This window comes from Sus scrofa, chromosome 4 (assembly GCF_054392235.1).
Source record: "Sus scrofa isolate SSC_HxYL_T2T_F1_AM1 chromosome 4, Sscrofa_HxYL_maternal_Yorkshire_Landrace_v2.0, whole genome shotgun sequence".
Lineage (NCBI taxonomy): Eukaryota > Metazoa > Chordata > Mammalia > Artiodactyla > Suidae > Sus > Sus scrofa.
This window is the reverse complement of record NC_139386.1, coordinates 30095577-30121552: the sequence shown is the minus strand read 5'-3', so window position 1 is coordinate 30121552 and position 25976 is coordinate 30095577. Positions and strand designations below refer to the sequence as shown.

At 37.3% G+C, this 25976-nt stretch overlaps 2 protein-coding genes across 10 annotated transcripts in view; one reads left to right on the top strand and one right to left on the bottom strand.

The window, feature by feature from the left end:
• The window catches only part of ANGPT1 (angiopoietin 1), a 301007-nt gene that overhangs the window by 134818 nt on the left and 140213 nt on the right, over window positions 1-25976 (bottom strand).
• LOC146403745 (uncharacterized) lies at window positions 1887-25101 on the top strand. Its single transcript, XM_085023408.1, has 4 exons — window positions 1887-1896; window positions 9743-10203; window positions 17610-17682; window positions 22370-25101. Exons 1-3 carry the CDS (start codon window positions 1887-1889, stop codon window positions 17676-17678), a joined length of 540 nt encoding a protein of 179 aa, XP_084879534.1. The 3' UTR covers window positions 17679-17682; window positions 22370-25101.

Genomic DNA, 25976 nt, shown 5'->3' with positions numbered 1-25976 from the left:
CTGTTTTGCTGTTGGATTAGTTGGCTTGTTGACTGATTGACTTAATGATTTCATTTTTAACCAGCTCACTTAAGAATTCATTTTCTTTTTCCTTTGAGAAAAACATACATTAGAGGTGATTACTTCACTCTGCTTCACCATACTGGAGGCCAAGTTAATCTGAGGTAAGTTGAGAGGTTTATGCCCAGGTATTTAGAAATTTTATTTGCTAAATTTTGTACTTTTAATACAGTGGGTCATTAAAAATCCTCTCATCAGTGCATACTGTTTTTTTCTTAGCATGCAGTTTATAACATGTCTGTTTTTCTTAACCCATTTTATTTCTTATAAACTGCTGTAAAATAGAACAAAGGAAATAAGAACAATGACAACATGATAAGCTTCTACTAAGGCTAAGTATATACCAGGTTTTATAAAAATATAGCTCACTGACTACTTAAAATAACCCAGGCATTTTATTATCTTTCCTCATTTCACTTATTGATAAGGAAACAGGCTCTAGAGGCGAAGTAAATTTTCTATGAGCACACAGTAAGTCAGTGATAGAACTAGTATATTGCTTTGAAAAGAATCCTAGAAGGGCCCTCAGAATGTGCTCCTTCCAGAGGACAGTCACCCATTAAGCACAAACACACTATCACGAATGACATAGACAAATTCTGGTAACGCACAATATCCATGCAGGGAATAAGTAAAATGAAGGCAGAAATGATCAGGTGAAACTGTTCAAAGACAGATAATTTTTCATTTTTAATTTAATGATTTTCATGGTGATTGATGGCTATAACATCCTGGGAAATGTTATAGGTGGTAAGAAGCAAATATATAGTTCACTTTATGATAAGCAGTGTTATTAAATAGAGAAAAATATTTTAAGTTAAGATTATCAGCCAGTTGTAATTCATTCATAAATTGCTCACCCATGTCTTTTGCCCAATGACTAATGGAGAATTAATGTTACCATTTTCTACTACAAAAGAGGATTTTGGGAGAGATGTCTTACTGGGACCTCAAAATTCTTGCTGCTTCATGTCCATGAGAACTAAAATCTGTGTGGTATTATGTGTGTCTTGCATGTGAAATGCATTATTTATCATTTTACTTCAAGAGATCACTTCGAGGAGTCTCTTAAAGGACAGTAAGTCTTAAAGCACAAAGAATAGAACTTCTCCATGTAATTCTTAAGAAAATAACATTTTAAACTCTATAAAAATTGACAAAGGCATTGTTCGCTTAAAATATGTTGTAGATTAAGTGGACTCTCATTGAATGTGGGTGCATATGGTATTACTCAGTTACGGCAAAACAACCATGAAATAAAGTAAAAGGGTAAATATAGGAAAGCAATAAAAAGGTAAAGCAATGCAAAAAATGCCTTAAATGTTGACGCTTTTATCTAATATCATTGTTTCATAAATCAGTGGCAATATTAACAATGCAACTATATCTAGGTTTATGCATTTTATAAAACATTATGGCTGATGTCAAATATATTATCTGTAAGAATTTCTATTATTAGAACTCCCAGCACACTGCTTCTTCTTTCACAAAATGGAGAAGTATAATTAATTGTCTTTTTTTAGACCAACAGATCTATTTTAGCTAACATTTGACAGTTTCTATATAGATATGCATGACATGAATCCCATTTCTCATTTTGGTATCTGAAGGAATAGTTAATTTAAAGAAGGAAAAAAAATCAGAATAAGTGAATTGGAAGAGATATTAAATATTATGAGCTCCAAGGATCTCATTTTACAGGTGTGGTGAATGAGGTTCAGAAAGGTTATAGAAAGCAAGGTGAAACAACTAATTAATGTCAGATGCCAGGCTGTGACCACTCTGTAGGAAACTCAGACTTAAATCAGTAGGCTGAGTCAACAACAATGGCTGCTGGTACTGTTGGCTCACCTCACATTTCTTTTCCAGTTCCTTGCTTTCTGCTCCTTGATTTACTTCTGATGGTTCCTGATTTGAGGCTACCTTTTTACAATAGCAATTCATGCTTATCAGTTTTAGGGGTTTTGACTTTGCCCTCTGGACTCTAACACCCCTTAGCTGCTTCACAGTCATTGAGCCTTCATATCCCCCTGATATTATTCTCCTTATGCATCACCCCATAAATGGATAAAAACTGGTACCAGATTCTATATTAGTTCTGGCTAACCTTGCATCAGTTCACTTTAGTCCTAGCAAACATGTGCTGAATGCATCCTATGTACTGAGCCTGGTGTCAGATATTACAGATACAAAGAGTTGAGTCTTGTCAAAAATAGACACTTACAGATGGGTCATTTCAACAGTTGGTGAATAAATATTCTGTTGGAGTTTATGTCTGACTATTCCTCCTTGTAAATATTCTTATCTCTTTTTAATAAGAAGCTCTCAGATACTGAAATTAATTATGCAAGGGGATCTTTGTTAGGTCCCCTCCAATGGAGTAATGCTAACATCCTTGTTGAAGCATATAGAAAAACTAAGCTTCAAGGGCACTCTAGAACAATCCCATATGAACAAATTCTTCTTCAAGTTGACATTCACATATAGTGCCCCATATTTGGGCCAAGACCAATGAAAATCATTCTCTCTTCACATGAACAAGTACCAAAACACATTTTACTAGCATGGGACCTCTCCTTAACACCCACCTTCTCACACACAGAAAAAGTCAGAGTTATGAAACTTTAAATATTTTCTAAACAGGTATTACTGTTTATTCACTTTGTGAACCTGGGCAAGTCACTTATGCAAACTGGATTTCAGATTTTCATCTAGAAAATGAAGGGCTGGATCTTTTGAAGCTCTCAAATTACTAGATTTAAAATGTCCTTTACAAAGAACAGGAGTTTGTGATATTTCAATATTTATTTACTGTAGTAAATCAAAATATGGGTGTATATATCTACGTCTATAAAATATAAAGTACATATCCTTAATGGTAGTTAGGAAACAATGATATAGGAACAAAACAGAAAAAGTCTCTATAGCAGGCACATCTGTTTTAAGATAAAGAGCTAGAATTTGATTTCTTTAATTTCCAGGCACCATTCTATCCCACTGTTCCTTGACTTCCTCCAACACAATCTGGCTTTCTTCCTATGTTTCTTATGTCAATGAATGGCACCACCACCACCTATCCATTCATCTAAGCCACAGGGAGTTGCTGTTCACAATTCCTTGTCTTCATTTTCTATATTCAGTCAGCACCAGATTCTGTTGCTTCTGTTTACTGAAGACTGCCTAGGTCCATCCCTCTCCCCTCTTCCCTTTCTCCCTACCATATCTCATTATCCTCGCAGACACTGACTTAGGTCAGACACTTACATTTTTTTTCTGGATTTGTTAATGGCTCCATAATTGGTCTCCTGACGCCAGACTTGCTTCCTCCAATATATCATCCATGGCTTAATCGAAGGGATCAGTCAATGTAAAATACAAATGTAGCCTTATCTGCTACTTTTTTTTTTTTTTGTCCTTTTAGGGCCGCACTTGCGCACTTGCCCTACTTGTTCCCAGGCTAGGGGTCCAATTGGAGCTGTTGCTGCTGGCCTACACCACAGCCACAGCAACACCAGATCTGAGCCACATGTGTGACTTACACCACAGCTCATAGCAACGCTGGATCCTTAATCCAGTGAGCGAGGCCAGGGATTGAACCCTCAATCTCATGGTTCCTAGTCAGATTCATTTCTGCTGAGCCACGGCAGGAACTCCAACCATGGTACTTTAAAAACACATTCAGTAGCTTCCAACTGCCTGCATCAAAAGTCGCAACTCCTTAATTAGCACTGAAGAATCTTTATCATCTAGATTCAGCTTCCCTCTCTCTACATATACCTTCTGCTCTAGACACATCAAATTGTTTGCCTTTATTCAAACATACATTGTTTTCTTTTGCTTCCATGCCATTGCACATATTTTGCTCTGACTGGAATGTTCTTTTTTCACCTCATCTTCCTTTTCCTAGGTTAGGTCCTGATTTTCCAAATCAGTTCAAATTTTTTCACCTTGAGGGCTCTTTTCATGACTCCCCTGTCTATAATACCTTCCCTTTTGTACTTCTAGAGCATCCTATGCCTCTTTTTTTTTTTTTTTTTTTGTAACAGCATTGTCTACCACCCTAAAACACCTCCTTAAGGGCAAGTACTGTCTTGCTGAGCTATGTATCACTCTGTGCCTGGCCCACAGTGAGTGATGGAAATATTTTAAGTGAATACATGAATGGATGAACTTGTGTATGAAACTACTAATGGCCTCCAACTGTAAGCTTAGCCTAGCTACTTTTGTTCCTAAAAGTATGAATTCTATTACATTACCAATTTTCAGTGGTCTTTTTGAATATCAATGGGATCAATGTAAATGATGCAAAGTAGGTAGACCTGAAGATAAATATCCTTACTTACTAGACCACACAACCCTATCCTTTCTGCATGTATCTTCCCTACTTTTCTTTTCCTGGTTGTCTATTATGGGTAATTATTTAAATTACATAAAATCCAGCAAACGCATTGAAGATGAACCAAGTATTAATCACTGTGCTATACAATGAAAGCAAGAATGAGCAAACTTGACTCTGATGATCAAGACTGCTTATAGTGCAAACAAAGCACTAGACTGAAGGTACAAATGTCTTGCCTGCCTGTTGGGGTGATGAACGAAGGAATGAATTTTCTAAATGAGGGAATCAAGGATGTCTTCTCAGAAGCAGTCTCAACTGAATATGGCAGGGAGGGCACAAATTTCTTATGTCTGCCTTAATGTACAAAAATGTAACCTGAAAAACCTGGAGGATGGGGGAATAAAGAAGGAAGCCAGAAAAACTCTGAAAGCATGCAAAGAGTTGTGCTTCCTTATGCAAGATGACTTTCCTGACTACCTCTTGGAATGTGTTGTTCAGGAAACCAAGAGATAAATCAGTCAGAAGCAAGGGCATGCCACTGAGACCACACACACAGTATAAGGGTATACTATCAGATTTTTAATATCAGATTCATATAGAAGAGTCAAGTTCTTTACACATAACTAATTTTTCAAACACATTAAGTAAAAAGTTCACTCCCTTAAAAAAATGTATAAGTGCATCTGTGTATGTGTCTGTGTATTTACTTGCATAAATATGCTCTTACACACATATATTCTTATATTCTCAACTTACATGTGTCAAGTTCTACATTCATACTTTGTGGTTCTGTTCATTTCATTGTTTATCTCATTAAAGGTCCACTTAAAATAACTAATGCATCACTTTCCTTTGGATGAGGTATATTTCATGTCAAATTTAATCAGTATAGATGATGCCTATTAAACAGCCAGGGACAGTTACAGTATTCTGCTGAACAACCAAGAAACTTTTCTTTCAAATTCTATATTTACAGTTAGATATTCTTTCAAACAGCAAAATGCAAACACAAATTTCTTTAATTTAACGCTTTTTAGTTTCATTCTTATCTGGAATGAAATTTAACCCCCTGCACACGACATAAAATTCTTTCTGGTTCACTTACAAAGACAGCGCTTTGACATCTGAACTACAGACCACCCCAACAGAGGGTAGAGTGTGGGGAAATGACAGATTAAAAAAGACTATCCGCAGAATAATTCTAGGAAACATCTTCCACGAACTACATTTTTTTCTCCTACGACAAATGGCAATGATACAAACAAGTAGCTTATGATGTTCAGTTTTTAAAGGAAACCTCCTGCATTAAACAAAAACACCACAAAACAGATCATTCAATCTAGACACCTAACAAATGATTTAAGATACATTGTAACAGAAATTCAGAAATCTTGGTAATTATGGAATTTACAGATTTTCATGAATACCATTACTAGGAAGAAAAATGCCATCATTTTACTCTGGTCTTTCATCTGAAATTGCAAGGTATTACCACGTAAAATCTGAACTTATTCCATATAAAACCTTTCTGTTCAACATTCTGACTTTTTTAAACTATTACTTTTGCATATATGCTGCTTCTTTTTTTCAAAAGAAAGTTGTTCTGTTCATCTTGTCTTTGTAATATCTCAAGTTTATGACTGCTTTTTTAAAGTTAACTTTTATCTGCTTAAATGTGGCAAAATTAATGGTAAGAGTATGTGTGCCTGTATGTGTTTTTCCTACAATAAGGGTTTCCTCAATGGAATGTACAATAAGTTTGTACAGGTATAAAATTGTCGAAGTCATTGTGTAATACCATTTCAAATCATTATGTATAAGGTCTAACTAGTTTTTCCTGAGTGATATTTGTTGTATAGTTTTTACTTAAATTAGCTTTGGTCCCAAGTACTGGAAAGATCAGTAGGATGGAAAGAGTCATTCGAAGCATGAGAAAGGGACAATGATTGCTGACATCATATAAATGAAATAAAATCCCCATTTTTCCTTACTTTGATCAAAGGAGGACAGACACTGGGCATTGTTTCTTCTTTCACAAAGCCCATTCTGGTGCCCTAGTGATGCTTGTTACATCTCAAGTATTACTGGAAGGGAGCCCAAATTACCATTACAATGAATTAGTCTCTCTTTGAATTAACCACACAGCACAAGAGAGAATGAAACTGAGCATGAGTAACTGTCTGAAATACCTGCTCCCATTACCACATGCATTGCCAGAGGAATTTTGTAAAAGTTTATTTTAAAGACTCACTTATCAAGTTTTGGGAGCTGTAGATCATCTCACAGCATTCCCTTTGATTTCATCCCCATCCCCAACAAGCAAAGACCACTCAAAATCCTTTCTTTTTCACTAACTGAAAGAAGGTTGGTCTAGTTATTGGAAAGTCTAAATCTTGAAAACAGAAATATTTTAAAATCATGAAATACTGTTAATAGACACTATGAAGCTACCATGAAGATTTAGCAGGCATCATATTTTGACATATTTGCTTGAATTTGTGGTGTTTTTTAGTAAGAAATAAAATGTTACCTAGACAACCAAAGCACCTTCTACAAATACACACCAAAATTAACCACTATTCTGAAGTTGATGTGAATTTATACTACATTAGGTATATACCCAAATTAATAAGCTATACCATCTAGTATATTTTCTAGATTTACAAAAACATTACCTTATTGTATGGTTCCTTAAACTCTCTTATTTTTTAATCAACATTATGATTTTGAGATTTAGAGGTATTAGCACTGTAGTTTTATTATTCATTACAGGACTGAGTTAGTTTTAGAAATTTTAACTACTAATAAAATAGTCTTGTATCAATAATAGTCTTGTATTATATAGTCTTATAAATAGTAAGGTTTGACTTACTCAGAAGAGAGAAATACAAACTCTAATCAAACCCATTACACTGAGTTCTAGCTCTGTCTCAAGAAAGAACAAAGTGTTTCTCAGCATCTCTCAAAAAGCCCCTAGGATTTTTTCTCTAAGGAACAGAAGGAAAGCTGTATTATGAATCTTCCCCTATTTATAGACTGTATCCCAAGAACCATATGAATAATTTTTATCTTTGGCAAATAGTTATTTCCCAGAGAGAGCAATTAGGGAACTGAGAAGGAAAGGGAGAAAAGGAAACAAGTTACCAGAACTAAAAATTGATTCAATAGTCCTTCTCAAACATAAATTACTACATTAAGATTTTAAAATAACCATGAATAAGTTATAATGACAGCCCTCCCAACTTCCTAGGGAGGCTTTCATTGAATAGATTGTATAGTCTAGATTTTAAGGTATTAAGTGATGAAAAAGTACTAGCTCTATATGCCTTTTAAAAAACAACTTTCTGCTCAACATAAGAAGTATACAAAATGATATATGTAGTGTGTTCTTAATTATGGTAAGTGTATTCAGATACACATTTCTATGCAGTGATAAAAGAAAAAAAAATACTGAATTTTGAATACTGCCTATCTCTGGCTGATGGGAATACAGATGAAGTTTTTTTTCTTTTTTTTTTTTTAGGGCCTCAGGTACGGCATATGGAAGTTCCCAGGGGTCGAATCGGAACTACAGCTGCTGGCCTACACCACAGCCAAAGCCACAACAATGCCAAATCTGAGCCATGTCTGCTGGCTACACCACAGCTCACAGCAATGTTGGATCTTTAACCCACTGAGAAAGGCCAGGGATTGAACCTGCATCCTCATGGATACTAGTCAGGTTCACTACAATGGGAACTCCTGAATTTTATTTTTACCTTGAAATGGTTTGATATTTTCCACCTTCTTTAAAAAAACAATAATTTGGAGTTCCCACTGTGGCTCAGAAGGTTAAGAACCTGAAATAATATCTGTGAGGATGTGGGCTTGATCCCTGGCCTCATTTAGTGGGTTCAGGATCTAGCGTTGCCACAGTATAGATAGCAGATGTGGCTTGGATCCAGTGTTGCTGTGGCTGTGGCGCAGGTCAACATCTGCAGCTTTGATTTGATCCTTAGTCCAAAAACTTCCATATGCCACAGGTGCAGCCTTAAAAACAAGAAAAAAAAAAAAAAAAAAAAAAAAAAGAAAGAAGAGAAAACAACAATTTAATTTTATATTCAGAAAAAAAACATAAAGAATAAGAGAAAGACATTTGTAAAGACATGAAGACATTAGAATGCATTCTCTCAGTGGGAAACAATTATAAACATCTGGCAATTTAGTGGCACCCTTGTCAGAGCAAACTTAGATCCACAGATGTGTCCCACTGGTTTTTCCTTTTAGTGATTCTGCTACCCACCTACCCCTAATTCCCTGACTTCATAAATACACAAAAGAAAACAAAAGAACAGAAACAGCCACAAGAAGTCTCTTCTGAAGGAGAAGGGTATGGTGGAAAGCTCAGAACAGTAGCCATTGTTTATAGAGCACTTCCATGTGTCAGCTAGTGAACTTTAATTATTCTTCACAGCAGTCCTTGGGAAAAGATACTGGTACCATCTCATATCAGTGAGATGGTAAAACTTCTGAGAAATTAAGTACTGTTATCAGAGTCACAGAGCCAAATGTTAGATCTATTAGTCAAACTTAAATCTGATACCCAAGTCCACTCTCTTTCCACTTTAGTCAGCTTCAAGTCCTTGGTTAGTGCAAGGATCACAAACAGGCCATTTCCTGCCCAAATTTGTCCAGCTAAATATTTTCTTTGGCTGTTAAGTACAGTTTCAAAACTTTATTCAGAACTCATGATCTCCAATTAGCCAACCCTCTCCAATTAGCCTACCTCTCTTGTTCTTTAAGCTATTAAGGTAAGATGCCCTGACCCTAAAGGTGTCTGAGTTGCCACTGGTGTGGTGGAAGGGGAGGAAATAAAGGTACTAAACATTTACTACTACCTCACAATAATAAAAAAACAAAAACAAAAACAAAACTCCTCTTTATTCACGTGTTCTCTCTTTCGAATACACAGAAAAATCCTCTTCACTACTACCATGCTAAGAATATTGAAAGAATGATTGGGTCAATACATAGGGGGCACTTTGAAGCCATTTTAAACTGAGAATGAAGTAATTATTTTACATGATAAGGTGACTTATCCTTTTCTCAACTTTGTGATGATATATTTTTATAGTCTCATTAATTATCCTTGCTGAAAAATATTCATATTTTCTTTCATTTACTCAACCAAAACAGATACCATCTTCATATAGCATATAGATTAGTTATCATGCTTGTTCTTCTGTATATTATTACACCATCACCCCTTCAAACAAACACAAATGCCAAGTAAATACTTAATATTTATATATTCATTGAAAGCTTATTATCATAGTGTACTCTAACACTGTGATTTAAAATGAGCTGACTGGGGAAGAGGACAAGATGGCGGAGGAGTAGGAAGACACGCTCGCCCTCTCCCACAAACACAACAAAAAAAGCACATCTACAGAATAAATGACTCGCACAGAACAGCAACCAATCGCTGGCAGAGGAACCTAAACTCCAATAATGGCAAGAAATTCGTGACATTATTGGGCAGAACAGGAGAAAAGAGGAGAGTGAGAGAAGGCGAATCCGAGCGAGACGGGGGCTCCCGAAAGGGAACTGCGGAGGAGAAAGGGATCCCGCACCCTGGAAAGTCACCTACTGGGCGAAAGATCAAACGAACCGGAGGAATCTCCAGATGCAGAGAAGAGTGTAGCAGTAAGTTGGAGTACGGAAAAGCCGATCAAGAACCCAACGGACCATCTGAACTACGGGCAGAGTCACCAAAAATTGAGATGCCTGGGTGGGGGCTGGGCACCGAGACCTCGCCTCTGAAGGTTAGTCCCCGAGAGGGGGCCGGGGGACGCCTGGGTGGGGGCTGGGCACCGAGACCTCGCCGCCGAAGGTTAGTCCCCGAGAGGGGGCCGGGGGACGCCTGGGTGGGGGCTGAACACCGAGACCTCGCCTCCGAAGGTTAATCCCTGAGAAAGGGCCGGGGGGCGCCGCCTGGGTGGGGGCTGGGCACCGAGACCTCGGCTCCAGAGATTAGTCCCCGGGCTAGGGGGGCGGGGCAGAGCGGAAACTGCTTGGGAGGTCTAGAAACCATTTGATGGGGCAGAGACTGCCTGGGAGACTAGAAAACAAAGCTGTCGCAGAGGAAGGGAGCAATACTCCAGGAGTGGGGAAGGGGAAAGCCACATCAGAGGGAACCTGGGAGAAGAGCCTGGTCTGCGCCCGTGCTGGGGAGGGGAGAGAAGAAGGGGTGGGTCCCCATAGAATACCCCCCACGCCACAGCAAGCTTACAGGCCCGCTAGCTAGCTGAAAACTCTGCTTCCAAGTGCATCCCCTCGCCCCACCCCCGCCACGCCCTACGCTCTCACGGACCTGGGGCTGCCTGCCATCCAGGAGGGCTGGCCTCAACAATTGCCTGAAGCCTACCACCGCAGGGGCTATACCTGCACAGGCCTGCTTGCCCTTTGGAGGGGCTACACTTCCGCAGAGCAGCACCAAACAGCACCAGCCCCCGAGAAAAGGCCTGCAGCCTAGAAAAGCTAGAACAAGCTTAGCCAGGCTGTGAATAGATCGGCCTAATTCTCGGACGGTTTTTCTGAGTCGGGTTGCCCCGGGGAGCAGCCTCTTTGGTTTCCAACGGCCCTGCTACCCGCCCAAGCCCCCAGGGGATGCTCTAGTGGACCAGCTGCATAGGACTGCCAGCTCCAGGCAGGACCCCCTGCAGCCCAGAAAAGCTGCAACAAGCTCAGCCAGACTGTGAAAAGATCCGCCTACATTCTCAGGCTGTCCTTCTGAGTTGGGCTGCCCTAGGGAAGAGCCTCTTAGGTTCTCAGTGACCCAGATAGCTGCTCCAGCCCCCAGGGGGTGATGCACCCCTAAAAAGCAGCTGCCCAACACCGCCAACCCCCTGCAAGAACCCCACAGCCTAAAAACACCAGAGCAAGCTCTGCATGGCCAAGTGAAATCTGCTACCATCGCGGTGTGGACCTCTCAGTCCTGTCTGCCCTCAGGAAGTCCTCCTTTGCTTCAAAGAAACACTGTTAGCCCCATCAACACTCCAGAAAAGCCACACTGCCTCAAAAAAGATTGACCAACAACGCCAGCCCTCAGGAAACATTCCACGGCAGTGACAAGGCAAACACTGCCCAGTCGCGGGGAGTACAACTCCCTCAGGAGAAAGAAAACAACAAGCAAGATGAAGAAGCTGAGAAACCACTCCCAGTCAAACCAACAGGAGAACTCACCTAAAACAGTCAACAATGAAACAGATCTCGGCAGTCTGACAGACCTGGAGTTCAAAAGAGAAATAGTGAAAATACTGAAGGAATTAAGAGAAGATATGAACAGTAATGCAGATACCCTCAGAAAGGAACTAGAAAATATAAGGAGGAGCCAAGAAAAACTAGAACATTCATTTGCAGAGATGCAAACTGAACTAGGGGCAGTAAAAACCAGAATGAATAATGCAGAAGAACGAATCAGTGATATGGAAGATAGAATAATGGAAATCACTCAATCTGGTCAACAGACAGAAAACCGAATCAAAAAACTGGAAAGCAATATAAGAGACCTATGGGATAATATAAAGCGGGCCAATCTACGCATAATAGGAATTCCAGAAGGAGTAGAAAAAGATAAGGGAATGGAAAATATATTTGAAGAAATTATTGCTGGAAGCTTCCCAAATCTAAAGGATACTGGATTCAAGATACAAGAAGCACAGAGGGCCCCAAACAAACTGAACCCAAACAGACCCACACCAAGACACATCATAATAAAAATGGCAAAAGTGAGTGATAAAGAGAGGATCCTCAAGGCAGCAAGAGAAAAACAGAATGTTACCTACAAGGGAACCCCCATAAGAATATCAGCTGATTTCTCTACAGAAACACTACAGGCCAGGAGGGAATGGCAAGAGATATTTAAAGTGCTAAAAGGAAAAAATATGCAACCTAGAATACTCTATCCAGCAAGAATATCATTTAAAATAGAAGGGGAAATAAAAATTTTTCCCAACAAACAAAAACTTAAAGAATACAGCAACACAAAACCCAGGTTAAAGGAAATATTGAAAGGGCTTCTCTAAACCAAAAAGAAAGGAAGGAAAGGGAAGAAAAAAGAAAAGAAAAAAAAAAAAAAAAAAAGAAGAAGAAGAAGAGGGAGAACTAGGACTGAGGAAACTGCAATCAGAGAGAAGTCACTCAAATAAGCCAGCATACAGATTTAATCATGAACATGCTTCAAACAAAATAAAATTAAAAAGAAAAAAATAAAAAAGAGTCATCAAAACCATAAAATGTGGGCAAGGGATGTCAGGAGGTAAATAACCCTTTTTGTTTATATGTATGTCTCTCTTCTTAATTTTAATATAGTAATGAAGTGTTTGAACTTACAGGACCATCAGGCATTTATGGGAAGGGGTTAGCATACTTAAAAAACAGGGCAATCACAAGCCAAAACCAAATATTGCATTTGCAAAAAATGAAAAAAAAAACCACTCAAGCAGATAATAACAGGAGACCATCCAACCAAAAAAAAAAAAAAAAATGGAGAACCATAGAATCAACTGGAACACAAGGTTCAAATGGCAATAAATAATCATCTATCAATTATCACCTTAAATGTCAATGGACTGAATGACCCAATCAAAAGACACAGAGTGGCTGAGTGGATAAAAAGGCAAAAACCTTCAATATGCTGCCTACAAGAAACTCACCTTAAGACAAAAGATACATATAGATTGAAAGTGAAAGGGTGGGGAAAAATATTTCACGCCAATACACATAACAGAAAAGCAGGAGTCGCAACGCTCATATCAGACAAAATAGACTTTAAAACAAAAGGCATAAAGAAAGACAAAGAAGGACACTATTTAATGATTAAGGGATCCATCCAAGGAGAGGATGTTACTATTGTCAACATATATGCCCCAAATACAGGAGCACCCAGATACACACAACAAATATTAACAGACATAAAGAGAGCTATTGATGAGAATACAATCATAGTAGGAGACCTAAATACCCCCCTCACATCAATGGACAGATCCTCTAGACAGAAAACCAATAAAGCAACAGAGATCCTAAAGGAAACAATAGAAAAGTTAGACTTCATTGATATCTTCAGGACACTACATCCAAAAAAAGCAGAATACACATTCTTCTCAAATGCTCATGGAACATTCTCAAGAATCGACCACATATTGGGACACAAAGCGAATCTCAATAAATTTAGGAGCGTAGAAATTATCTCAAGTATCTTCTCTGACCACAATGCCATGAAATTAGAAATCAACCATGAGAAAAGCAAAGAGAAAAAACCTACTCCATGGAGACTAAACAACATGCTACTAAAAAACCAATGGGTCAATGAGGAAATCAAGAAGGAAATTAAAAACTACATTGAAACAAATGATAATGAAGACACAACCTCTCAAAATCTATAGGATGCTGCGAAAGCAGTGCTCAGAGGGAAATTTATAGTGATACAGGCCTACCTCAAAAAAGAAGAAAGATCCCAAATTGACAACTTAACCCTCCACCTAAACGAATTAGAAAAAGAAGAACAAAAAAGTCCTAAAGTCAGCAGAAGGAAGGAAATTATAAAGATCAAAGAAGAAATCAATAAAATAGAGACTCAAAAAACAATAGAGAAAATTAATAAAACCAAGAGCTGGTTCTTTGAAAAGGTGAACAAAATTGACAAACCCCTGGCCAGACTCACTAAAAAGAGGAGAGAAAGAACCCAAATACCCAAAATTATAAATGAAAAAGGAGAAATCACAACGGATACAGCAGAAATACAAAAAACCATAAGAGAATACTATGAACAACTGTATGGCAACAAGTTTGACAATCTGGAAGAAATGGACAATTTTCTAGAATCTTACAGCTTGCCAAAACTGAATCAAGCAGAAACAGACCAACTGAACAGACCCATCACTAGAAATGAAATTGAAGAGGTCATAAAATCACTCCCTACAAATAAAAGTCCAGGACCAGATGGCTTCGCAGGTGAATTCTATCAAACATATAAAGAGGAATTGGTGCCCATCCTCCTTAAACTCTTTCAAAAGGTTGAAGAAGAAGGAATACTCCCAAAGACATTCTATGAGGCCACCATCACCCTCATTCCAAAACCAGACAGAGATACCACCAAAAAAGAAAACTATCGGCCAATATCATTGATGAATATAGATGCAAAAATTCTCAACAAAATCTTAGCCAACCGAATCCAACAACATATCAAAAAAATTATACACCATGACCAGGTTGGGTTCATCCCAGGTTCACAAGGATGGTTCAACATACGCAAATCAATCAGCATCATACACCACATTAACAAAAAAAAGGTCAAAAATCATATGATCATCTCAATAGACGCAGAAAAAGCATTTGACAAAGTCCAACATCCATTCAGGATCAAGACCCTCGCCAAAGTGGGTATAGAGGGAACATTCCTGAATATAATCAAAGCCATTTATGATAAACCCACAGCAAATATAATCCTCAATGGGGAAAAACTGAAAGCCTTCTCACTCAAATCTGGAACAAGACAGGGATGCCCACTCTCACCACTGCTCTTTAACATAGTTTTGGAAGTCTTAGCCACAGCAATTAGACAAACAAAAGAAATCAAAGGCATCCATATAGGAAGAGAAGAGATAAAACTGTCACTGTATGGAGATGATATGATACTATACCTAGAAAACCCTAAGGACTCAACCCCAAAACTCCTTGAACTGATTAATAAATTCAGCAAAGTGGCAGGATATAAGATTAACATTCAGAAGTCAGTTGCATTTCTGTATACTAACACTGAAATATTAGAAAAGGAATACAAAAAAATGATACCTTTTAAAATTGTACCTCACAAAATCAAATACCTCTGAATACACCTGACCAAAGAGGTGAAGGACCTATATGCCGAGAACTATAAAACTTTAATCAAAGAAATCAAAGAAGATGTAAAGAAATGGAAAGATATTCCATGTTCCTGGATTGGGAAAATCAATATTGTGAAAATGGCCATCCTACCCAAAGCAATCTACAGATTCAATGCAATCCCTATCAAATTACCCATGACATTTTTCACAGAACTAGAACAAACAATCCAAACATTTATACGGAACCACAAAAGACCCAGAATCGCCAAAGCAATCCTGAGAAACAAAAACCAAGCAGGAGGCAGAACTCTCCCAGACATCAAGAAATACTACAAAGCCACAGTCATCAAAACAGTGTGGTACTGGTATCAAAACAGACAGACAGACCAATGGAACAGAATAGAGAATCCGGAAATAAACCCTGACACCTATGGTCAATTAATCTTTGACAAGGGAGGCAGGAACATCAAATGGGAAAAGGAAAGTCTATTCAGCAAGCATTGCTGGGAAACCTGGACAGCTGCATGCAAAGCAATGAAACTAGAACACACCCTCACACCATGCACAAAAATAAACTCAAAATGGCTGAAAGACTTAAATATACGACAGGACACCATCAAACTCCTAGAAGAAAACATAGGCAAAACACTCTCTGACATCAACATCATGAATATTTTCTCGGGTCAGTCTCCCAAAGCAATAGAAATTAGAGCAAAAATAAACCCATGGGACCTCATCAAACTGAAAAGCTTTTGCACAGCCAAGGAAACCAAAAACAAAACAAAAAGACAACTTACAGAATGGGAGAAAATGGTTTCAAATAATGCAACCGACAAGGGCTTAATCTCTAGAATATATAAACAACTTATACAACCCAACAGCAAAAAAGCCAATCAATCAATGGAAAAATGGGCCAAAGACCTGAACAGACATTTCTCCAAAGAAGATATATATACAGATGGCCAACAAACACATGAAAAAATGCTCAACATCGCTGATTATAAGAGAAATGCAAATCAAAACTACCATGAGATACCACCTCACACCAGTCAGAATGGCCATCATTCATAAATCCACAAATAACAAGTGCTGGAGGGGCTGTGGAGAAAAGGGAACCCTCCTGGACTGCTGGTGGGAATGTAAACTGGTACAGCCACTATGGAGAACAGTTTGGAGATACCTTAGAAATCTATACATAGAACTTCCATATGACCCCACAATCCCACTCTTGGGCATCTATCCGGACAAAGCTCTACTTAAAAGAGACACATGCACCCGCATGTTCATTGCAGCACTATTCACAATAGCCAGGACATGGAAACAATCCAAATGTCCATCGACAGATGATTGGATTCGTAAGAGGTGGTATATATACACAATGGAATACTACTCAGCCATAAAAAAGGATGACATAATGCCTTTTGCAGCAACATGGATGGAGCTAGAGAATCTCATCCTGAGTGAAATGAGCCAGAAAGACAAAGACAAATACCATGTGATATCACTTATAACTGGAATCTAATATCCAGCACAAATGAACATCTCCACAGAAAAGAAAATCATGGACTTGGAGAAGAGACTTGTGGTTGCCTGATGGGAGGGGGAGGGAGTGGGAGGGATCGGGAGCTTGGGCTTATCAGACACAACCTAGAGTAGATTTATAAGGAGATCCTGCTGAATAGCATTGAGAACTATGTCTAGATACTCATGTCGCAACAGAAGAAAGGGTGGGGGAAAAAACTGTAACTGCAATGTATACATCTAAGGATGACCTGACCCCCTTGCTGTACAGTGGGAAAATAATAAAAATAAATAAATAAATAAATAAATAAAAATAAATAAATAAAATGAGCTGACTGACAAATTTTCAAAAAAAAGTCTTCAAATAAGTATTTTTCAGAAATAAGTGTTTTCTAAGTTACTAAATTAAAATTTGCTGAACTATATCTAAATTTAAAGTTATTAAACCACATAATTTTTGCTTAAAAAATTTAATTGTTAAAAGCATATTTACAACTAAATATACATACTGTATTTTTCAGATACATTTATCCATATAGGATAATGAATCAGTGTGTATATATATTAATACTTATTTTATATGTACATATAAAATACAGCAGTAGAATGATTGTCTCCTCTTGAAAATGCCATGTCTTATCAAATAGCGGTAAGATTAGAGATAACAGATTAGATATTGACCAAGACATACAGGAACATATACAAATGTAAGTGTGTAATTATGTTTGTTTATACAATATATATGTACACACTTTCTTATATGAGATAAACATAATTCAGTAAACATCTATTGAGCCACTTTTATATGTTTTCTTTGTTAACAGGTCTTGTGCCACAAAGATATAAAAGATGCAAAAGACACAGTTCTGCCTTGTGAGAAGACATCATTATAATCTGGTAATGGTTAGAATAGAAATAGCCTATACAGGACTATGAAATACATTCCCTAAGTTTATGAACTCCATGACAGTTTTATTCCATATATTCACAGAGATGAAATAGAGAGTTTGGTAAGTCTTCTCAGCTCAATGTGACTGAGCACAAATGTAATTTGGAGAAAGCATATGTTTAATTAGCCTCCGTTCTACTCTGATATGAGTTCCCACCCTAGGCTGGTTTGCTCTCAGCATTTACAATTTATCACAGCCTTTTTATATTAACAGTATATCAGCATCATTATTTCCAAGAAATCATGAAGCCCAAACATTACATATCTTAGGATGCTGCTGAGGTCTTCACATTCTTGACTTCTTAAAGCCATGGGTTTCCACCCCACAGAATGAAATATGTTATATTAAAAACTCAGGTGGGAGTTCCCATCGTGACTCAGTGGTTACTGAATCCGATTAGGAACCATGAGGTTGTGGGTTCGATCCCTGGCCTTGCTCAATGGGTTAAGGATCTGGTGTTGCCGTGATCTATGGTGTATGTCGCAGATGCGGCTCAGATCCCGCGCTGCTGTGGCTCTGGCATAGGCCGGTGGCTACAGATCCGATTCAACCCCTAGCCTGGGAACCTCCATATGCCACGGGAGTGGCCCAAGAAATGGCAAAGAGACAAAACAAAACAAACAAAAAAACAACCTTCAGGTGGATTTTCTGGAAAACCACCATCATATCAAGAAATCACATATTTGCTTTCTCACAAATGTTTCTTTTTATTTATTTATTTTTTTGGCCATACCCACAGGATGTGGAAGTTCGTGGACCAGGGATAGAACCCACTCTGCAGCAGCAACCCGAGCCATTGCAGTGACAATGCTGGACCCTTAAGCTACTATGCCACAGGGGATTTCCCTCACAAGTTGTTCATGTGTGGCAAGGGATGGATCCCTGGCCCAGAAACTTCCGCATGCTGCAGGCATGGCCAAAAAAAGAAAAAGTGAGAGAGTCAAAGAAGATAATTTCCCCAAAGAAACACAGTGAAGTAGAGCTCATGGCAGAACCAGAATGCTCACCTGATCTTGTCGAAATGAATGCTAACACATACTATGCCTATCAGCCTAGTTTTAAGGATCTCTCCTATCAAAAGTAAAGATTCGTTATGGTTTATCTGATTTCTTCCAGCATGGAAGAAAGGTCTTGGTGAACTTGAATGAGCTGGTGTAATCATTGGGGTGCTGGGCTATCTATACTATAGTGTTTTGGAGAACTCCCAGAATGTGCTATCAGGACACCTAAGTGATTTTTTTTTTTTTTTTTTTTTTTTACTTATCAGCCATGTGCAATTTATAGTCTTTTACTTCTCTGAGATAAATATATCTCATCAGGAAAATCATCCTGCTGATTATACCTGTTCTTAATTATCTCATAAGTTTTTCATGATCAAATGACATAAGTGTGTGAAAACACTTGGTCAGCTCTAAGATGCCATGCAAATGAGAGATAGTTATACTTTGGTCCAGTGCCAAGTTGGGAGAAGCAGTTTGAAAATTTGTTAGAAGTGTCAATTCTCCGGGGTAACTTTATATATATATATATATATATATATATATACATGTATACACACACACACACACACACACATACATATATATACACATACACACGCACAGATACACACACACACGCATATACACACACACACATATACATTTTTCAATGAGAAGATAATTAACAGGTAAAATTAGCCATCACATTATTTCTCCTACCAAATTCAGATTTATAGCCAGCAGTATATGAGAAAAAGTAGTGAATAAGAAAGAAGAGAAAGTTTTGGACTCTCACAGCTTTATATTGGCAACTGATGAGCTATGTGACTTTTGAGTAAATTGCTTTCCTTCTCTGTGCCTCAGCTTCTGAATCTAGAAAATGAAAATAATAATGTACCTACATCATAGTATTATCTGAGTATTAAAAAGGAAAACTCACAGACCTACAATGAAAAACAAATAAGCTTCTAATGGAAAGAACAGGTTTGAACTTCTTCTGTAGGTATGGATAGAAGAGCTAGTGTGGCAGAGTTTAAAACAAAAACATTAATGAGGGATTCATTCTTAGAGACCTAGCTTCCTAATCTGATATGAAAATATCTTGTAAACCATAGCTATACAAAAATAAAAATTTCATTACCGCATACTGTCAACACCTAATGCTACTGCCTGCCTAATGCTAAGTAGTTTTGCAAATGTTCATTCTTAAAGAAGTGTAAGTATATTTCTTGTTAATATTATCTCAGGAATCTATATACTATAGGGTGGTCAAAATGTCTAGGAACAGATAGTAATGTTTTATTGTATTTTAAAACATAATGTCAGAAAGCCATTATATGTATATAATGCCATATATATATATTCACTAATTCTTTCAGACAGTATGGCCACAGGGTGTAAAGAAACCTCTTGCACAAAGTGTACTAGTGATTTCAAATTTGCAGAGAAAACTTTCTCCTCAAGCAATTTTAAACCAGAAATATCTACAATTATGATTTTGTTGATGATTAGACTCTGAATTGCTGGGCCAGCAATGAATAAAGTGAAAGACTGCAGCGAATACAGTTACCAGATGTCTTTCATAAAAATACTGGAAGAGGGGAGGAGAAGGCAGGATTAGGGGAAGACTGTAAAAGAAAAAAAGAAGAGACAGTATTTCTCTTTAACATTTTAAATATTATAATTAATTCAACTAGCTGAACATCTAACTTAAAAGCAGATAAAGTATAAAATTATTCACATTATAAAAGTCTTCATCACTTACGATAATGAGAATATGAAAGTAACAGTATTTCGAGTGTTTAAGTTTTGTGTTGTTTCCTCATAAATTGATAAATTGAAAATGAAGCACTACAAGCCACTGATAACTATCAATAGAAATTCAAAACAAAAAATGTGATATTAAAACAATAAAAAGAGCATTTACTTGTATGCTTCACTACCGGACATTTGGCAAACTTGACAATGTAAGACCTCAAATTCGTTTCTTCCATGAAAAGCATGTGTTCTTTGAGACAGACTGATGTTTAGAATTTCATAAACCTCAGGGGCTTAGCACTTCTTTATTTAATCACACAACTACAGAAGTCCCTGTGGATACCAGCTACATAAAAGATTCCAAATGAGTAAGTCTGTTGAGATTTCTGAGCTTCCTGTAACATATCTACAACTACTGTGCTATTGAACATAAAGAAATGAGCCTTGTATTGGCCTGGGGCACATCTAATGGTATAACACAGGAAGGTCATGGCACTCTGCACATTGAAATTTCATATTTCAAAGTAATTCTAAACAGGAAGAGACTCTCCAGCAAAGAGGCATTAAAATAGTCCAATGCCAAAATATATAGAAAGATACAATCACTAGAACAGAATAAGGTTGGTTCTCCTCAGGAGAAAACACAAATGTAACAAAGTCAGGCTGGAATAGTAGCTTTCCCATTTTTTGACTGTGACCTATAGTAAAAGATATTGTTTAATAAAGACAAGGGACAATACACACACAAGTTAGCTTGCATGTAGACACAGACAAGAAGAAAGTTTTGTGACACAGCAAGAACTATACATGAGGTGACCCTCTGAAATATTGATATTTTCTATACTATTCAATCTTTTTTCATTTTTACAAGAATAACTGACTCATTTTTTAGTTTTATAACCTATTAATTTTCACAATGTTCCATTTAAAAGCACTGGATCAAGGAGTTGGCACAGGGGAAACAAATCTGACTAGGAACCATGAGGTTGCAGTTTCAATCCCTGGCCTCGCTCAATGGGGTTAATTGCTGTGGCTGGTGGCTATACCTCCGACTGGACCCCTAGTCTGGGAACCTCCATATGCTTCAGGTGTGACCCTAAAGCCAAAAAAAAAAAAGGAAACAAAAACACTGGATAGAAAGCTGATGTTCATAGCTACCATTTATTACACCTGCACTATGTGTGAGGCAATATGCTGAACAGTTTGCTCATATCATAGCATTTAACCCTCAAAACAATTATTGGAGATGAGTGCGACTACATTTATTTCATAGATGAGGCATCAGAGATTAGAATTTGGCTCAGATTGTGAGGCCAGGAAATGGGAAAGTCATGGTTTAGAAGTCAATCCCTTCTAACTTTCATTCAAAATCATATTCATTATACAACCAGAAAACGAAAAGTTGATATTTCAGGGAAGACTAGACAGATTTCTGACTTGATTAGCACAAAAACTATTTCTATACAATAAACTAGCAGAACCTAACATTTTTTAATGATCATTGTCCATATGTTCTATAAACTCAATGCCGTTATTCTTATAACACTTTCTTTTTCCAATAGAGCTTGCTGTCATTAAGTGACCAATTACAGAGCTTATTTCTATGTGATATAGAGACATTTCAGTAGGATAAATTCTGGCTGATTATTAAATTTAAGGACAGGATCAGTATGGCAGTCAATCTCTAAGATGGTCCAATGATCCCTCTTCTCGGAATTCACATTCTTTTTTAGTCCCCTCCTGCATTCTATCAGAGTTGTCTCTGTGATCAAGAGAAGAGGGCAGAAGAAATGATAGGTCACTCCAACCAAAAAAACAATATGGCTTCTATCTTGTGTTCTCTCTTCGTGTGTGTGTGTGTGTGTGTGTGTGTGTGTGTGTGTGTGTGTGTCTCAGCATTCACTCTGAGGGAAGCAGTGTCACAAGCATCCCAGTGGAGACGTCCACATGGTGAAGAAATGAAGCCTCTGGCCAACAGCCAAGTGAATGAGCTCAGAATGGGTGTTCAAGCCTCAGTCAGGTCTTCAGAGACTACAGCCCAGTCAACAACTTGATGCACCCTCACAAAGGGCCTGAATCCAGAACCACCCAGCTAAATTGTCCCTGGATCCCTGACTTGTAGAAACTCTGTGACATAATGAATGTTTGTTATTTTAAGCTACTAAATTTTGGCCAAATTTGTTAGGCAAAGAGATAATTAATACAAATAGAGCTTAAACTTTGTAGAATGTTATCTCAATAGGGTTTTTGTCTACATGTGTTACATAGTACCTTTAGTAGCAAAAATGGAAAGGTAACAAAATACTCAGATTGGTAAAAGAGAAACAAACTAAACCACAAATGGTGTAGGAAATCTAATAGTTTTAAATCAGGCTTTCAAGTCAAACTACAATAGTCTAGTCTAGAAGCTAGTATGCAGTTTATGAATCATTGAGACTCCTAAACCCAAGCAGTTAATGTAACAACTTGTCAACCAATCTATTAATTCAACAGTACTGACTTTATTCTTACTCTCCTCAATTAATTATTGGCTATTTTAAAGATCACTGACACATCTTACCTGAAGGTGAATTAGAAAAGAGAGAGGTATGTGAGTTCTGCTGCTCTTTGTAGCTAATGGTGGGGTTAGTCTTCAAAATTTGAAAAATAGGCAAACTGGACACCATAATCCTTTCTGAATCTCCTTTCTTCTAAGGAGTGCCTAAGATTTTTATACTCTCTTCCAGCTCCCTAAACCCTAAACCTGTGGCACTCACCCAGGTCTGCCTTTCCCTACTTCTCACTGCATTAATTCACACAAAGGCACAGATGAATGATTTCCAACTTACTGGCTATTTTAATTTTCTAAAAGACACTTGTTTACTCAGTTGAATACTGACTTTAGGGATCTTGGGGAGCATTATAAACTGAAGTGAAGGTTTCACAACTGAAAATACATCTATTTTACTTGTGTCATATGGACTACAAGTTAAACTAGAAAAAAATGTCGGCTGTTTTATGATGTTAGGATTGTTTTTCAATTAATTATAAATTTAAATAGAATTTCTCAGCTTCATCATATTAGTGGCATTTAGTCAGGGTGATGTTTTATTGTGTAAGAGTGTATGAGAGGATGTCTTATGTATTACAGAACACTGATAGCAGCTTACTGGCCTCCTTCTGCTATATGCAGTGGAAACCCTTCTGTGACACACGAAAATGTTTCCAGACATTGCCAAATGCCAAATGTCCAGTGAAGTCAAGATCATGCTTAGTTGAGAACCACTAATGTAAATAACTGCTACAATTTTTGAGCAAGTATGTGTGTGTATGTTTATGAAGAGGATGTAAGAAAATGATTTCAGGAAACACTGTGGAGTTATTTAGGATGTGACCACTCTCCTGGCACTCCTAAAATTATAATTGTATCATAGAACCACATGGACTTATCTAATTCTTATCCAACATTCTAATAAAAGGCAGAGGTTAGAATTTCTCTTTTTATTTTAACTCTATTATTTAATTTATCATATAACTTAAATTTGGCTACATTTACAAAACTCAAACAGACATTCCCATAAAGTTCAGGCTGGAAAGGATCATGGCTGCCATTTTCTGAAATTCTCTCTCTTTAAAGATCATGGCCCAGGGAAAAGAAGGTCTCACAAAGATTCAATCACATATTAAAGACTAGAACTCAAGTCTCTGACCATCATCTGCTCCCCAGTGAGGTAGAAACAGCAAAGAAATACTTTCCTTTTGGCCCGTAGTCCACCAAGAGTGCATGTGATAAACATTTTCCCCAGATTTATGTGTTATGTTACATATATTCTTAGAAGCACCAAGCAGAAGAATGAGATTCACTATGGACTCTGCCAGGTATACGCATGACCCAGGGGTAAAGCTAAACTTCTCTGCCTCAGTATCTTCATCTTTAACATGGAGATGATATCAAATTATTTTGAAGGCTTTGCAAACTCTCATGTGCAATTACAATGTGAATTAGCTTATTATTATACTAAAATGTTTTAAATATTTATGCAAGTGATGAATACAGACTAAAGTTTACTTCAGATAGAAAAAAGTGATAATATCAATGCTGTCAAAACTAAATTTACAAGGAGGTTGTTATTACTGTGATAAAGTGTTAAAAACAGACTCTTTGACAAAGTGTAAATCCTTTTCCATTTCCTAACTGTCCTTTTTGGTATCTCTATTCCCTACTCTCTTAAGTTGGAATTAACTTCAACACTATTTTTAGTCAACTACAAAAGTGTTTTAGCTTTGTGAATAGAAGAATGTCTTTGGAGAAATCTGAAGAGAATACACAAAAATTTAAAGGAACATTATCTTTTTGCCAATATATTTATGTCATGACATCATATTTAAGATAGAGAAGTTGAATTCTGAAATATGCTGGAACATGAAAAACAGACAATTAACCACTCTGGGAACTGGATACCAGATGCAGTGATGGTGTGTCTGAGTATGATTATGTTTGTCATGTTGGAAGATGAAATGGATGAATATTTAAAGGGTGAAAAGATGCCCATGAGAGATCATTCATAGAAGCATTTCTTCTCCAAAAAGATACAATTTGCCGTTTAAGCTTGGAAAAAAAATAAAGTTTGACATGTTCTACCCTGAAAGAAGGTTTTCTTTCCAGAGACTCTCTTGAATGTCTTCTTTAGTGCATCATTAATTTCTGACAGCCTAAAGACTTATTATACTTTTCTAAATGCCTTATCTTTCCCTAGGGGACAACTTAGGCTTTCAGGTAAAATCTGACTTACTTTATCTTATAATAAATAATTAAGGGCCTAATTAAGGATAAAGAATTAAATAGATGAGGGCAGTGATGATTCTTTTTGTTTGAAGAAATCAACTCATTATTCTTTTAAAAGAGGTGACCTAGTTAAAGAGAAGTGACTTGGAAAGACATCACCAGTGCTTAGCACCCAACTCCTGAAATGGCTTTTTCTCTAGTGAAAGTCAGCTGTTTGGTTCCATTTCCAAAGGATTTCTGAACTTAGCACCACTTCAGTTGTCTGCTCTAAGAATGGTGACCTTAATTCCCATTTAAGAGAGCAAAACATTAGGATTAATGTTTCATTTTTATATATGCTGCCTTGCAAATCCTTTTCCATTTAGTCATAAAGGAAGTTTGCCAATCTTTTTTATTCAAAGGATTAAGACCAGGTTATTTCCATCCTAAAAGTGATCAAATATAGTTGTGGTAAATAAATAGGAGGTTAAGAGAGCTGGCTGCAATAGACTGTAATATAATCTATAGACTATTTTATCGGGTGTATTTATCTGGAAATTATTATAAGATTATAAAGTATAATATTTACATTTAGTGTAATTTACACAATGGCAGTTCTTAAGAGGAAATACACTTCTAAAAAAAGGCAAACAACTTAAACCAACATACTCACATGCTCTGTTATTCTGGCCCAAAGTCACTACAGTAGTTGTGCAGGTTCTGTCCTGCCCAAGGGCACCCAGCCCAGGTGTGACCAGG

Bases quoted from the DNA above. Each gene is read 5' to 3' on its own strand.
- LOC146403745 (XM_085023408.1), top strand. The intron at 10,204-17,609 runs GTTAGTCCCCGA...CTTTGTTAACAG, and splicing joins CCGAGACCTCGCCTCTGAAG to GTCTTGTGCCACAAAGATAT.